The sequence below is a fragment of the Hyla sarda genome, chromosome 8, assembly GCF_029499605.1.
Source record: "Hyla sarda isolate aHylSar1 chromosome 8, aHylSar1.hap1, whole genome shotgun sequence".
Taxonomy (NCBI): Eukaryota; Metazoa; Chordata; class Amphibia; order Anura; family Hylidae; genus Hyla; species Hyla sarda.
The window spans coordinates 178937002-178953682 of record NC_079196.1 but is presented as its reverse complement, the minus strand read 5'-3'; the positions used below and the strand labels follow the sequence as shown (position 1 = coordinate 178953682).

At 43.9% G+C, this 16681-nt stretch overlaps 1 protein-coding gene across 13 annotated transcripts in view; it reads left to right on the top strand.

The window, feature by feature from the left end:
* LOC130283909 (uncharacterized) overlaps positions 1-15506 on the top strand; it is a 58675-nt gene extending 43169 nt beyond the window's left edge. For 11 of the 13 annotated variants that reach the window (XM_056533631.1, XM_056533640.1, XM_056533634.1 and 8 more), the window contains 4 exons: positions 893-2001; positions 5854-6002; positions 7352-7421; positions 14951-15506. In XM_056533631.1, the coding sequence (XP_056389606.1) occupies positions 893-2001; positions 5854-6002; positions 7352-7421; positions 14951-15151 (1529 nt within the window). In that variant the 3' untranslated portion in view covers positions 15152-15506. Of the gene's footprint in view, positions 1-892; positions 2002-5853; positions 6003-6829; positions 7026-7351; positions 7422-14950 lie in introns of those variants that run through there. The other 2 variants (XM_056533628.1, XM_056533637.1) reach the window with 2 other exon arrangements.
* The last annotated feature ends 1175 nt before the right edge of the window (positions 15507-16681 follow it).

Here is a 16681-nt window from a genome sequence, read left to right as displayed (position 1 = left end):
AGTTGTAGGATTAAGAAGGGGGCAGCAAACTGCTAATCCCGGAAGTCACGTGCAATTTTGTGTGTGTGAAATGAGCTTGAGAAGGTATTGGGGAGCAGTATTTTTTTTTTAACTGAAAAAGAACATGTGAAAGTGGGTGAAATCCCAAACTTTTTAATTTTTTTCTTGGTCAGGTAACCTCTCAGATTAGTTGTAGGGATCAATAGCAAGTGTTGTGGACTGTTCTGGAACCTAAATGAGGCCAAGTGTTTAGTGATTTATACCTTTTAATACTAAGTTGCTTTAAAAAATGATTTGCTGTAGGATGTAACCAGCCTCTCCCAAAATCAAATCACATAAAGAAGTTGAAGAACAGAGCACTAACCGGTATGTCTTAAATCAGGAACACCCTTATTCCTTATGGGGGTACATTGTGAATGGGGGAGCGGACTTGCAGGAGAAACTTCAGGCAACGGACCGTATCACGTTACTGCGCTTTCTCAGGCCCAGAGGGCCTGAGGAAGCGCAGTAACGTGATACGGTCCGTTGACCGAAGCTCTTTCTGCAAGTCCGCTCACCCATTCACGATGTTCCCACATTTGGAATAAAGGTGTTCCTGATTTAAGACATGCCGGTTAGTTCTCCGTTCTTCATCTTCTTTATGTGCCTTGTGATTCATTATCTGTCTACGTTGAAGCACTTTATACCTGGTGGCTATCGGGGCTGCATTTAGAAGGAGTAGCAGATAGCTGCACATGTGCCCACAGGGTTATGTTATGCTTTATATAGCGGTGCTGAGACCTATCAATCTTGCTGAGAGATAGTACATGCAGTTTTTTTCTCTCCCAAAAACCTCCCCATCCAGGACTATAAAAGGACTTTTATATTGTAACATGTTCTTTTGTATTTTCAGATATGAAAACCTGCCAGCTTACAAAAGATAACGTTAGACCAACCTCCACTAAACCCCAACACAACAAGCACTCTTCCTATATGGTATCTTCGAAGAAACTGGAGTTTCCACACATAAATGATGGAAAAGTAGAAACTACTGAGAAAGAGAATGATCATTTAAATAGTGTTGAGATAAATAAAAAGAAGTCAATCCAGTCACCAAGAATAGTTGAAGGAAACTCATCACTAAAAACAAGGAAATATGGCTTATCAGAGAGAAGATCTCAGGGCCTTCCTAGTTCTAAAAAAGCCAAAGTTCCGGTATCTTTAAGAAAGACTAAGACCAACAGGGAGACATCTGATCAGGTCACTTCAGTGGTGGATAGACGCACTGCCGTCAGAACTTCAGATGATAACAAGGATCAATCGCTTTTTAGTGAGAACATGTATAATATAACATCTAATATTACAGATTCAAATATAGATCTGACAATGCAGGATAAAATACAGTCTCCAAAATACAAAAGAGCAAACAGTCCAGCCAGATATGTGTTCTTCGCTGTTGAAAACAAAGAGTCACCTATCATTGTTCAAGTGAATGGAAACACCAAGAAACATACACAAGATGGTTCTATTGGTGGAAAGACAGGAATCATGAGGCATGTATCTTCTGAGAATGCAAATAATGGGTCACAGTGTTCTGATGAGAAAACATATACTAGATTTGATAAAGGATCTTCAGAACTTGCTTTACTACAAGAAATACTTTTAGATTCTGGGAATAATCTAACTTCTGGCTCAACTGAATCTCATCCATTTTCTAACTACGAGAAGAGTGAAGGGACAGGTGCACAGGAGGTCAGTGAAGTTTATAGAGACCTTACACATATCAGTGACTGTGACCAGTTGTGCTCTCAGCTAAATTGTGAAGCCCCCAACACATCTGGTTACAGCTGTTCAAGTGGAGAACACAGCAGCTATGAGACTGACTCGACACTAGATGAGGAATACATGCTTTCAGATCTATCATTGGATCTAAGTTTGTCAGAAGATGAGGATTCTCACTCCTTTTCCAAATTTTTGAACAAAGGACCAGAATGCAACCAAGAAAAACATAGCGAAGTGATGGTATGTCATGTGGATATCCAAAGGCTGTGTCTTGATCAAGATACCATGTTTAACCCCTTAAGGACTCAGGGTTTTTCCGTTTTTGCACTTTCTTTTTTTCCTCCTTACCTTTTAAAAATCATAACCCTTTCAATTTTCCACCTAAAAATCCATATTATGGCTTATTTTTTGCGTCGCCAATTCTACTTTGCAGTGACATTAGTCATTTTACCCAAAAATGCACGGCGAAACAGAAAAAAAAATCATTGTGCGACAAAATCGAAAAAAAAACGCCATTTTGTAACTTTTGGGGGCTTCCGTTTCTATGCAGTGCATATTTCAGTAAAAATTACACCTTATCATTATTCTGTAGGTCCATACGGTTAAAATGGTTCCCTACTTATATAGGTTTGATTTTGTCGCACTTCTGGAAAAAATCATAACTACATGCAGGAAAATTTATACGTTTAAAAATGTCTTCTTCTGACCCCTATTACTTTTTTATTTTTCCACGTATGATTTTTGTTTTGATCGGACTTTTTGATCACTTTTTATTCATTTTTTAATGGTATAAAAAGTGACCAAAATACGCTTTTTTGGACTTTGGAATTTTTTTGCACGTATGCCATTGACCGTACGGTTTAATTAATGATATATTTTTATAGTTCGGACATTTACGCACGCGGCGATACCACATATGTTTATTTATTTATTTTTTTACACTGTTTTATTTTTTTTATGGGAAAAGGGGGGTGATTCAAACTTTTATTAGGGAAGGGGTTAAATGACCTTTATTAACACTTTTTTTTTAACTTTTTTTTTGCAGTGTTATAGGTCCCATAGGGACCGATAACACTGCACACACTGATCTCCTATGCTGATTAACACACTGATCTCCTATGCTCCTATGTATTAACACGCCTGTGATCAGTGTTATCGGCGCTTGACTGCTCCTGTCTGGATCTCAGGCACGGAGCAGTCATTCGTCGATCGGACACCGAGGAGGCAGGTAAGGGCCCTCCCGGTGTCCTATCAGCTGTTCGGGACGCCGCGATTTCACCGCGGCGGTCCCGAACAGCCCGACTGAGCAGCCGGGTCACTTTCAGTTTCACTTTAGAAGCGGCGGTCAGCTTTGACCGCCGCTTCTAAAGGGTTAATACCGCACATCGCCGCGATCGGCGATTTGTGGTATTAGCCGCGGGTCCCGGCCATTGATGAGCGCCGGGACCGACGCGATATGATGCAGGATCGCGGCGCGATCCCGCTTCAAATCGCGGGAGTCGGCGCAGGACGTAAATATACGTCCTGCGTCGTTAAGGGGTTAAAGGAGTCATCCAGGAAAAAAACTTTTTTTTATTTATCAACTGGCTCCAGAAAGTTAAACAGATTTGTAAATTACATCTATTAAACAATCGTAATCCTTTGAGTACTTAGACAGAAAAGAACAACTCAACTTCAGCAGCTAAGTGCTCTCTGATGACACGTGTCTTGGGAACCGCCCAGTTTAGAAGCAAATCCCCATAGCAAACCTCTTCTACTCCGTGCAGTTCCCGAGACAAGCAGAGATGTCAGCAGAGAGCACTGTTGCCAGACAGAAAAGAACAACTCAACTTCAGCAGCTGATAATTATTGGAAAGATTAGGATTATTTAATAGAAGTAATTTACAAATCTGTTTAACTCTCTAGAGCCAGTTGATATATACATTTTTTTTCCTCCTGGAATACCCCTTTAAGTATAGTAACATACATATGTATGCTTGCAACAGATATCAAAGTAGGAGTACAAATGTAAGATTTTATATAAAAGTTATAAGGGGTTTAGTCATTTTGATGCCATTCTGGAGCCCAGCTTATAATGCAGCGTTTCCCAACCAGGGGGCCTCCAGCTGTTGCAAAACTACAACTCCCAGCATGCCCGGACAGCCTTTGGCTGTCCGAGCATGCTGGGAGTTGTAGTTTTGCAACAGCTGGAGGCACCCTGGTTGTGAAACGCTGTTATAATGTATCACACTGCTGTAGCTGTGCTGTTGTAGATAAGGGTGAGAAGGAAGGCCACCCTGCAGTATTCAGCTCTGTGAGGCCCCTTTCACACTGCCGTTGCACCCCGTCAAGACCAGCCGTTAAAGTCGGCGCAAGCAGTATTTATTTCTCCTGCTATTCTTCCCGGCTCCCCTAATGGGCATCACACTGCCATGTCATAACGGCAGTGTGAAAGGAGCTTAAGAAGGTAGGACGTATTCATGCTACAGGGGGGAAGGAGACAAATTTCATTGTATTTGGTTTTCTTGTTCAAAGTATTCCTAGGCAGAGCTTTCAGAAATGACCTTATGTCCCCACTTACACAAAGCAATTTATTATTATTAGAAATATTTTTAAGGGAAGGGTCACACGTGCCGTATTTTGCTGCGTATTCGCTGCTGCGTATTTTCCTACTCATTGGGAGCACTGGGTAGCAAAATTAGCTCGGCAAGCGTGACCCTACCCTAAAACTATCTTCTATATCACCCCCATAAACTGGTCTAGTTCCTTCTATATCACCCCCAATAACTGCTCTAGTTCATTTTGCATCACCCCAGTGACTGCTTTAGTTTATTTACTATGATTACCAACCATGAGGTAACTGGCAAAACTAGGCCATGGCGTGAGGAAAAAGCATAATTCCACAAGACCACCGAGACCACAAAAGCATTGCATTATTTCCAAATATCACAGTTGGAGAGATTCATCAAAACCTGTGTAAAGGAAGAGCGGTGCAATTGTCCTATAGCAACAAATCAGATTCCTTCTTTCATTTTTGAAGAGAAATCTGAAGAAAAAAAAAGGAAGCAATCTGACTGGTTTCTATGGGCAACTGCACCGTTCTTCCTCTACACAGGGCTTGATAAATCTCCCCTGGTTTGTTTATACACTGACTTTACTCATCTTTCTCATCAGACATTATTGTATAGGCCAATTGCTATATAAATCACATTGTAATTTTGGAAAAATGCTGCCAGTTTCTTTAAAGGAGTATTCCCACCATATTCACATTTTTGTTATTACCTTAGGCTCTTTCTAGAGCTACCATAGAATGGGGAAAGCACCCTAACAGAATCCATGAAAAGGAGGTCCAGTGACCCTTGTTTTGCCAATAAGTGATTTTCCAGAGGTGGAACTTGCCTAATCACACATTTGTGGGACATCCTGTAGATAGGAATATACATTTAAATACATGCCTTTTACTAATCTGTAACCGAAAGGTTTGTTTTTTCTGTCTCCACTGCCCCAGTGTTCAGAACATTTTGTTCTGAATGCTGGGTACGGGCTGCGGGGGTCGTGACATCATTGCCACGTCCCTCATGATGTGATACCACGCCCCCCTCAATGCAAGTTTATGGTAGGGGGCGTGGCGACTGCCACGCCCCCTCACATAGTCTTGCATTGAGGGGGCATGGAGTGACGGTGTCGTGGCCGTAAAGTCACAACCCCCGCAGCCAACGTCGGAATAAAATGTTCCGAATGCTGGGGCAGGGGAGTACCCTTTTTAAGGGGTACTCCGGTGCTTACACATCTTATCCCCTATCCAAAGGATAGGAGATAAGATGCCTGATCGCGGGAGTCCCGCAGCTGGGGACGCCCGGGATCATGCACGGGGCACCCCGTTTGTAATCAGTCCCCGGAGCGTGTTCCCTCCGCGTCTGATTACTGGCGACCGCAGGGCCGGCGGCGTGTGACGTCATGCCTCCGCCCCCGTGTGACGTCACGCTCCGCCCCTCAATGCAAGCCTACGGGAGGGGGCGTGATAGCTATCTTTGGATAGGGGATAAGATGTGTAAGCACCGGAGTACCCCTTTAAGCAAAAAAGATCAAATTGCTTTCTTATCTTTTTTCTAGAAGAAATCCAAGCACAAGATCTGGAGGCAGAGAAGAGTGGAGTCGTGCAGTGAAAATTCTGATATATTTCAGCATTCGTTATCTGCAATACACAACCAAGATGAGAATACTCTGAGAAAGTTATGCCTGTCCTATTTCTTTTTACCCAGGTATAGTACATTTATACATGTTATAGAACTTGTTTAACCCCTTAAGGACTCAGGGTTTTTCCGTTTTTGCACTTTCGTTTTTTCCTCCTTACCTTTTAAAAATCATAACCCTCTCAATTTTCCACCTAAAAATCCATATTAAGGCTTATTTTTTGCGTCACCAATTCTACTTTGCAGTGACATTAGTCATTTTACCCAAAAATTCACGGCGAAACGGAAAAAAAATCATTGTGCGACAAAATCGAAGAAAAAACGCCATTTTGTAAATTTTTGGGGCTTCCATTTCTACGCAGTGCATATTTCGGTAAAAATGACACCTTATCATTATTCTGTAGGTCCATACGGTTAAAATGATACCCTACTTATATAGGTTTGATTTTGTCGCACTTCTGGAAAAAATCATAACTACATGCAGGGAAATGTATACGTTTAAAATTGTCACCTTCTGACCCCTATAACTTTTTTATTTTTCCACGTACAGGGCGGTATGAGGGCTCATTTTTTGCGCCGTGATCTGAAGTTTTTATCGGTACGATACGGTATCGGTACGGTTGATCTGACTTTTTGATCACTATTTAATGGTATAAAAAGTGACCATTATACGCTTTTTTGGACTTTGGAATTTTTTTTGCGCGTACGCCATTGACCGTGCGGTTTAATTAATGATATATTTTTATAATTCGGACATTTACGCACGCGGCGATACCACATATGTTTATTTTTTTTTTTATTTACACGGTTTTATTTTTTTATGGGAAAAGGGGGGTGATTCAAACTTTTATTAGGGAAGGGGTTAAATGACCTTTATTAACACTTTTTTTTTGCAGTGATCTCCTATGCTGATCACTGGCGTGTATCAGGCACGGAGCAGTCATTCGTCGATCGGATACCAAGGAGGCAGGTAAGGGCCCTCCCGGTGTCCTGTAAGCTGTTCGGGACGCCGCAATTTCACCGCGGCGGTCCCGGACAGCCCGACTGACTAGCCGGGATACTTTCACTTTCTCTTTAGAAGCGGCTTTGACCGCCGCTTCTAAAGGGTTAATACCGCACATTGCTGCGATCGTCGATGTGTGGTATTAGCCGCGGGTCCCGGCCGTTGATGAGCGCCGGGACCAACGCGATGTGATGTGATGCGGGGTCGCAGCGCGACCCCGCTTCATATCGCAGGAGCTGGCGCAGGACGTAAATATATGTCTTGCGTCGTTAAGGGGTTAATGTAGAATCAATCTGAAGGTAAAACTCAGGAATAACCTACATTTAGAGGATTTTACAAAATATAGCTGAAATAGTCAGATTATAAAGTCAAGTGCTTTTTCGCATATTTTTTTTTCATTTCTAATTATTCTTAGTATAACAGATGAAGAAGGGAAAACACTTTTACATCACGCAGCTGCTCAAGAGGATTCAAGTATTTGTCAGGTACCAATACATTTTTACCTGCCAACCATTATATTAACCCCTTAAGGACTCAGGGTTTTTCAGTTTTTGCACTTTCGTTTTTTTCTCCTTACCTTTTAAAAATCATAACCCTTTCAATTTTCCACGTAAAAATTCATATTATGGCTTATTTTTTGCGTCACCAATTCTACTTTGCAGTGACAGTCATTTTACACAAAAATTCACGGCGAAATGGAAAAAAATTATCATTGTGCGACAAAAAAACGCCATTTTGTAACTTTGGGGGCTTCCGTTTCTACGCAGTGCATATTTCGGTAAAAATGAAACCTTATCATTATTCTGTAGGTCCATACGGTTAAAATGATACCCTACTTATATAGGTTTGATTTTGTCGCACTTCTGGAAAAAATCACAACTACATGCAGGAAAATGTATACGTTTAAAAATGTCATCTTCTGACCCCTATAACTTTTTAATTTTTCCACGTACAGGGCAGTATGAGGACTCATTTTTTGCGCCATGATCTGAAGTTTTTATCGGTCCGATTTTTGTTTTGATCGGACTTTTCGATCACATTTTACTAATTTTTTAATGGAATAAAAAGTGACCAAAAATACGCTTTTTTGGACTTTGGAATTTTTTTGCGCGTACGCCATTGACCGTGCGGTTTAATTATATATTTTTATAGTTCGGACATTTACGCACGCGGCGATACCACATATGTTTATATTTTTTTTATGGGAAAAGGGGGGTGATTCAAACTTTTATTAGGGAAGGGGTTAAGTTAAATGACCTTTGTTAACACTTTTTTTTGCAGTGTTATAGGTCCCATAGGGACCTATAACACTTCACACACTGATCTCTCATCCTGATTACTGGCGTGTATTAACACGCCTGTGATCAGTGTTATCGGCGCTTGACTGCTCCTGCCTGGATCTCAGGCACGGAGCAGTCATTCGTCGATCGGACACCGAGGAGGCAGGTAAGGGCCCTCCCGGTGTCCTGTAAGCTGTTTGGGAATGCTGCAATTTCACCGCGGCGGTCCCGAACAGCCCGACTGACTAGCCGGGATAGTTTCACTTTCACTTTAGAAGCGGAGGTCAGCACGACGCTGCTTCATATCGCGGTAGTCGGCGCAGGACGTATATTTACGTTAAGGGGTTAAGACAAGAGATGTCATACAGTATCACTAGGATATGTCAATTACTAATCAGTAGGGTTGACCACAGTGAAGGAGCTGCAGTACGTTCGACCGTCTAGGCATGCTGGGAGTTATAGTTTTGCAACAGCAGGAGGCACCCTGGTTGGGAAACACTGACCTACATAGTATCTATATGGGTGTGCAGAACAGTGGAAAAAATTTGAAGGGCATTTTCATTACAGCCACTGTAGGCCCATGGTACTCGTTGCCAGATTGCATTATGTTGAAAAATAACATGCATAAAGGGTGTTATCTAGCTTTTCTGTATTTATAATCGATCCCCTGAATAGGTCATCAATATTAGATGGGCAGGGACACAAGTTGGAAGTTGGGCCCCCTCTCATCAGCTTAGTGAAGGGGATGTAGCACTTAGGTCTGGACTGCAGCCTCTTGTAATGTTTACATGTGCTCTGTTCCTGCATGCACAACAGTTTTAGTTGCAGAGGTTTAAGGAACTGTAGAGTCTTCCCATTTGATTGAATAAGACATGCTGCAGTACCTTGCACCATCACTTTTATAATTTTGGTGTGTTTTTTCCACAATGCAGATTGCCTGGAAATAGGCATGTGGATACCCCATTCAGTTGCATTGGAGGCGGAATGTTACTAGCTTTGATGCAGCTTAACCACCTCCTAATTATAATAAAAACGCCAGTACTTATTCTGCCCCATTCTACACAGTGTGAAAAGAAAAGTAAAAAAAAAAAATGTTTTATGCAGTCATGAATGCAGAATGAATAAAAACAACAGAAAAAGTTTAATAAAAGCCTCATTTAATTAATAACGTATTTTCTCATTATACACCCTGTTCCAAATTATTTAGCAAATTATATTTTTCTAATTTACCTTATTGATGTAAATAAGTCATCATAATTCTCATGTTATCAACTATTAAGAGTACAATTCAAATTTTATTGAACAAAACTCCTAATGATTTTTTTTAAACAAACTTACAATGCACTATTCCAAATTACGCACAGTAAGTTTCAAAACACTTTATAGGTTGTAAAGAACTGAAAATTATCATTTGTTGTGTTTGCAGCATATTTTCTGAAATCAAAAGCTATTTCAATCAAACTTTTTACAACATTTTAACTTTTTAAACATTTTAACAGGTCACGTTACATTTCAACATAGGACCCCTTATTTGATAACAGCGTCACACGTCTTGCATCCATTCAACTTGTGACTTTTTGGAAAGTTTCTGCTTGAATTGGTTTGCAAGATGTCAGAATAGCCTCCCAAAGCTGCTGTTTAGAAGTAAACTGCCTCCCACCCTCATAGATCTTTTGCTTGAGGATGCCTCAAAGGTTCTCAATAGGATTGAGGTCAGGGGAGGATGGAGGCCACACCATGACTTTCTCTACTTTTAACCCCGTAGCAGCCATTGATGCAGAGATATTCTTTGCAGCATGAGATGATTTTATTACGGAAAGCTTAGTTCTTCCTTCTGTACCAGGGAAGAAAGTGGTCAGTCAAAAACTCCACATACTTTGCAGAGGTCATCTTTACACCTTCGGGGACCCTAAAAGGAGTCCACCAGCTCTCTTCCCATGATTCTGGCCCAAAACATGACTTCACCACCGCCTTTCTGACATTGCAGCCTTGTTAGAACAAGGTGGCCGTCCACCAATCATCCACTACTCCATTCATCTGGACCATCCAGCGTTGCACGGCACTCATCAGTGAACAAGACTGTTTGAAAATGAGTCTTCATGTATTTTTCTGCCCAATGCAGCCATTTCTGCTTGTGAGCATTGGTTAGTGGTGGCCAAATAGAAGGTTTAGGCACAGTTGCAAGACTCTTCAGCAGCTTCAAATCTGTTTGCTGCTATGTAATGGTATTTTAGCAGCTACTCTCTTGATCCAATGCATGGATCTGGCAGAAATCTTCCTCAATGTGCCTTTATCTGCACAAACCAGTCTGTTCTCCGAATCAGACACAAATCTCTTAATAGTGCGATGATCACAATTAAGTTTTCGTGAAATATCTAATGTTTTCATACCTCGTCCAAGGCAGTGAACTATTTCACTTTTTTCGGCAGCAGAAAGATCCTTTTTCTTCCCCGTATTGCTTGAAAATGGTGCTCTGCTTAATAATGTGGAACACCCACCTTAAGTAGTTTTTCCTTAAATTGGGCTCACCTGGTAATTATATTATCACAGGTGTCAGAGATGGTTTTCAGTGATCCAAAGAGCCCTGAGACACAATGCCATCCATGAGTTACACTGAAAAAGGAGATTTTTTGTACTCACGGTAAAATCTCTTTCTCGTAGCCTTTATTGGGGGACACCTTACTGACGGGTATATGCTCTTGCCAGTAGGAGGTGCTGACACTAGGGAAAAAAGTCAGCTCCTCCCTGGCAGGATATACCCGCCCACTGGAAGTGAGGTAATATGTTTTGTCACAAACCAGTTGGAGAAGCCAACAAAGATAAAAGTTTGAAGGACCCTACAAAAAGAACCAGAAAAGATAATCCGGACAAAATGGGAAGATATGGGTGGGTGCGGTGTCCCCCAATGAAGGCTACGAGAAAGAGATTTTATGGGGAGTACAAAAAAAATCTCCTTTTCTCGGTCGCTCTTCATTGGGGGACACCTTACTGATGGGACGTACCAAAGCAGTCCCTTAGGGTGGGAATAACAGCTACTAGAGATAGGGAAATAGTCATAGACCGAACCCACTCGTCTGTAAGGGGTGCGAACGAGACCCCAGGCCAGAGACAACCGAGGCCCAAAAACGGAGCTCCCGGAAGATGCCCTGTCCATGGTGATCGACTAGGACACCAAGGGTAGGGACAGTCTTTTGCAGACACTAAACCTATGGTCCATAGAGAGAGACAAGAAAAAAGTCGAGTAGGAAGCCAGCTGGGTCAGAACCATCCCGGGAGGTAGGAAATCAACCCCAAGGAACACAGAACCAGACAGAGGGCTAGCCTGGCTGGGAAACAAAAATGGAAAAGGACACAAGAGAACCTCATCCAGAGTTGACCGCTTCAAGAGAACATGGTGAAAAAACACCAGGGAGAGCAGCGTACGCCTGAGCAGAAGGCGAGCACAGGAGGTGGAGACCAGAAAACCACTGGAAAAAAAAGATGGAAATCTGCTCTAGAGAGGTCTGGTGCATAAGAGCGATGACCCGAACATCTGGAGACCCAAAACCCCTGTCCGCCAAGAGCACCCAGAAGGCAAAATATGCTCGACTGGTGTAATTTTGATGACCTGAATGCCCCCCCATCCCGGGAGTACATGGACCCCGAAGGAGGAGACAGAAATCAATAACAGCCAAAAAGGGGCATCCTGGAACGCCGGAGCGACAGATATGGGAACTGGAGGTTCCTGAGTCACCTGGAAGATGTACACAGAAGGATAAACAGCCAAGAAGGAGTGGAAGACCCTAAAAAGGAGCATCCCAGAACACCAGCGCAACCAACATGGAAATTTGGAGGTGCATGCGCCTCCTGGTAGACGTACACCTGAAGGGGAAGGAAACCCAACGGCCGTGAAAATCTCCGGGAGACAAACTTCCATGTTGAGACAAGAAGTGCGGTACAGAAAGACCTCCACACAATGGAATCGCGGAGAAGTCTGGGCAGGATTGCTACCGATGCCCGAGACCTAAACCATCACTAAAGCCCAAAGAACCAGGAGGGCCAACCCAAAAAAGAAGGCACGCGACAGCAGTCTAGGATAGTGTCCAAGCCAAGGAGACTAACCAGACTTGGACCCCAGCGGTCCAAGAAGACCAGAGCACTCCGAAGCAAACACATACATGGTTACCACACAATAGTAGTGGGGTACCAAACTACAGACACGAAGAAAACCGCAGACATTCAAAGGTCTGGCAGAATGGAAGACAGACTCAGCACCCAATGGTGTGTCACAACCATGCCCCTAGCAGACCAACGTGACACTCTTAGAAAAAGGAAACAGAGAGTGCAGCTGTAGCCATGAAAAGCCATGGAACCTGCAGGAGACGCCCACACCCCAGCTCCTAATGGTGCACCACAACAAGACTACTGTCGCAGATGCAAGAGATGAGGGATGCATGTGGTGCAGGAAACATGCAGACACGGAAGAGGTCCCATGAACCCATAGGCACACTTTGTGGAACTTCACATGGAAGGAGTCACCAGACTGCAGTCGCGGGAGCAGCAGGAATGGGGGAGGTGACCTGGTGGATTAGAAAGCCAAGCAGACACAGTCTGGCTATCTGGCATAGGGACCATGGCCACACTGGGTCCAGCATTCAGAACCACACACTAAAAGCGGCCTACCAGCCTTAAAGGGGTACTCCGGTGCTTACACATCTTATCCCCTATCCAAAGGATAGGGGATAAGATGCCTAATCGCGGTTGCCCCACAGCTGGGGACGCCCGTGATCATACACGCGGCACCCCGGTTGTAATCAGTCCCCGGAGCCTGTTCGCCTACGGGAGGGGGCGTTGCAGAGGGCCCGTGGCACAATTTAATTAAAGGCCACAAGAGAGTGCCAAACACCACTAAATGGTCTGAGAGACCAGCAGCAGAGATTCACTTTTTTAAAATTTTTTATTACACACACTAAGTAAGGAAGCATGGGGAACAAGGCGTCTTGTGCCGAATCTGGCCTTATGATCCCTAAAGGTAGAACAGACTAGGAAGCCTGCACCATGTCCACTCATATTGCAGTCTTGGAGCGACGAAGGTATGGAACAGCGCGCTTGGAAGCACCTGCTAAGGTGTCGCACAGCTCCGAGGCCAGGAGACAAGAGCGGGCCGGACTCTGGCAAACTGAGCCGTTCAGAGAATGGAGCGCTGCAGACCCCCGCAATGGAGGAAGCGCCCATTATCAGATCTGGAATGATCCGATCAGATCTACAGGAATGATCTGTGGGGCGCTGCCTGGCCTTCTGGTCCGCGCTGCCTGGCCTTCGAAGGTATGGAACAGCGCGCTTGGAAGCACCTGCTAAGGTGTCGCACAGCTCCGAGGCCAGGAGACAAGAGCGGGCCGGACTCTGGCAAACTGAGCCGTTCAGAGAATGGAGCGCTGCAGACCCCCGCAATGGAGGAAGCGCCCATTATCAGATCTGGAATGATCCGATCAGATCTACAGGAATGATCTGTGGGGCGCTGCCTGGCCTTCTGGTCCGCGTGCTCTCTGGGGGAGAAGAAGGACGGAGCTAAATGCCGCCATAGCCCCCTGAAAAAAGGAGAGTAGGTGCAGTCTGGCTCAGGGGAAGAAGGGAGGCCATGTGCTGCCAGAGCCCTTGACTCCCGCCGGATGAGTCCCCAGCGCGCTGCCGAGGTGAGCCGGAAAATAACGCCTGTGGAGGGAGACGCTGCAAAAGGTTGGCGGTTGTCCTCCACAGGACATAGTATGCAGACACACAGCCCTCCCATGAAACCCTGAGCGAGCCCTGCAATAAAGGACAGAGTCCCTTTTTAAAGAGGGGGGGGGGTACATACTCACCTGTGGACGCCATCTTCTATACTCATCTCAGGCATCTTCAACCAGCTTATGGCCACGCTTCATCACAACAGGCTAAGATAGCGGGGTGAGCAGGGGCAGTGGGGAACCTGGACCCAGGGTACAGTCTCCAGGCGCTGGCTGTTGGCGAGAAGGGGTTAACAGTACATACTCTATGTCTGTGCCCCTTCATCGCATATGGGGGAACATGTAGGGCCATGCTCCTGAACCCCCACCTGAAAAAGGGAAACAAAAAGGAGAAAAAAAACTAACTAAACAGCCCTTACTAGAAAATAATAAAAAAAGACCAGGTCTGGGGAGCTCCCAGACGTGTGTTTTGCCTGACTCTAGCTAAAACCGATTACCTCACTTCCAGTGGGCGGGAATATCCTGCCAGGGAGGAGCAGAGACTTTTTCTTCCTAGTGTCAGCGCCTCCTATTGGCAAGAGCATATACCGGTCAGTAAGGTGTCCCCCAATGAAGAGCGACTGAGAAAACCAAATATTTAATCTTTGTGACACAAATAGAATTTGTATAATAATTTGGAACAGGGTGTACATTCTCCTACATCTAAGTCAATGTTCACATTGCCGTTGTGGTCTGTCCTGTTCTGGATCAGTTTGGCTCTTTTTTTGTGCCGAACCACTCCTAAAACAGGTCGGAGCACAACTGACTCCACCGGGTCCTCACAGAATTCCCGACGGAGCACCATATACGGAGCCCGACAGCAATGACAAAGAGGCATAAGTGGAGCTTCAACTTTGTCATTTTATTTCAACAGTAAGCATACAATTTTTTGATAGGGTTCAGTAGAAAACCATTGAATTTCGACTGAAGTGATACTTCATATCACTGTACTGTATCTGACTAAAGATTTTTTATTTATTTTTTATAATATAGGTACTCCTGGATACAAATGTTGGATTGGTGAACATAGACCAGCAGGACAGATTTGGGAAGACTGCTTTACATTATGCTGTACAAAAAGGAAATCCAAAAATAATAAAGATACTTTTAGACAATGGTGCAAAAGAGGAAATTCCAGATAAGAAGTCTCAGACAGTTTTAGACATTGCTCTTTACAAAGTTCAGACCCAGTAAATAGGCTCCGTATATTATGCCGTGATCTTAATGTTCAAAGTAGACGTATAATTATTATTACAGTGTACTTTAATACTGATACTTCAATAAAACAGGGCACCATTTTATTTTGATGAAGCCTGAATTAAAGCACTTCTTTTTAGAAATTGGCAATATATTTGCACTTGGCATGAATCTTGCTGACATTTCTTTATTAAATATAAACTAATAATAAGCTTAGCATTTGTGGAACACCAGGTCTACAGATATAGCAAAACTAGTAAACAGGAAAAAATACTGCAATATAATGTCACACGTAGTTTTCTCTCTTTACTTCCATGGGCTAGGAGTGTTTTTCAACCTGGGTGCCTCCAACTGTTGCAAAACTAAAACTCCCAGCATGCCTGGACAGCCCTTGGCTGTCCGGGCATGCTGTGAGTTGTAGTTTTGAAATAGCTGGTGACACCTTGGTTGGGTAAAACTAGGCTAGGAGATGACCTACTAGCTTCAGCCAAACTGTGTTGCATCTGTAACTGCAAGTTCATCATTAAAAAAGAATATTTTATCCCAAGGAAATGCATATGTTGTCGTATAAAACCATGGTAGGGATCAGTGGTTTCCAGAATTATGTATATGAGTGACAACTGGATTGGCAATGTTACAACATGACTAGTTAGGTCACCTTATCAGTTTCTTTGCCTTAGATCAGACCTGGGCATTGTACGGCCCGTGGGCCACATACGGCCCTTTGATTGGCTCTGACCGGCCCTCGCTGACTGTCGGCCGTACAATGCCCAGGGCTGCACCAGCCTGTGCACCGAGCTCCCGTGCGATGACAGGAAGTGCTGACAGGAAGAGGGAGGGGGCTGCACTCTCTCCCCTCCCCCTCCTTCTCTCTGCCGTGCAGTCTTAGAACCTCTGAAGGCAGAGGAGAGGCTGTGTATCCTGTCTCCCTCCGCCCCCTCCCCTCAGCTCTAAACTCTGGCCGGGTGAGTGCTTCTGTGTTGTCTGTGTATATATGTGTCTGTGTGTTGTCTGTGTATATATGTGTCTGTGTATATATGTGTCAGTGTGTTGTCTGTGTATATATAAATGTCAGTGTGTTGTCTGTGTATATATATGTGTCAGTGTGTTGTCTGTGTATATATATGTGTCAGTGTGTTGTCTGTGTATATATGTGTCAGTGTGTTGTCTGTGTATATATGTGTCAGTGTGTTGTCTGTGTATATGTGTGTCAGTGTGTTGTCTGTGTATATGTGTGTCAGTGTGTTGTCTGTGTATATATGTGTCTGTGTGTCCGAGTGTATATGTGTCTGTGTGTGTTTATATGTGTATTTATAAGTGCCTGTCTCTGTGTGTGTGTGTGTGTGTGGGGGGGGGGGGGGGGGGCGGGGGTAATTGGTTAGAGCTGCCTAATCTGGGGGACAACTATGCTGCCTAATCTGGGGGACAACTATGCCGCCTAATCTGGGGGACAACTATGCCGCCTAATCTGGGGGACAACTATGCGCAAATCTGGGAAACAACTATGCTAATCTGGGTGAAAACTAT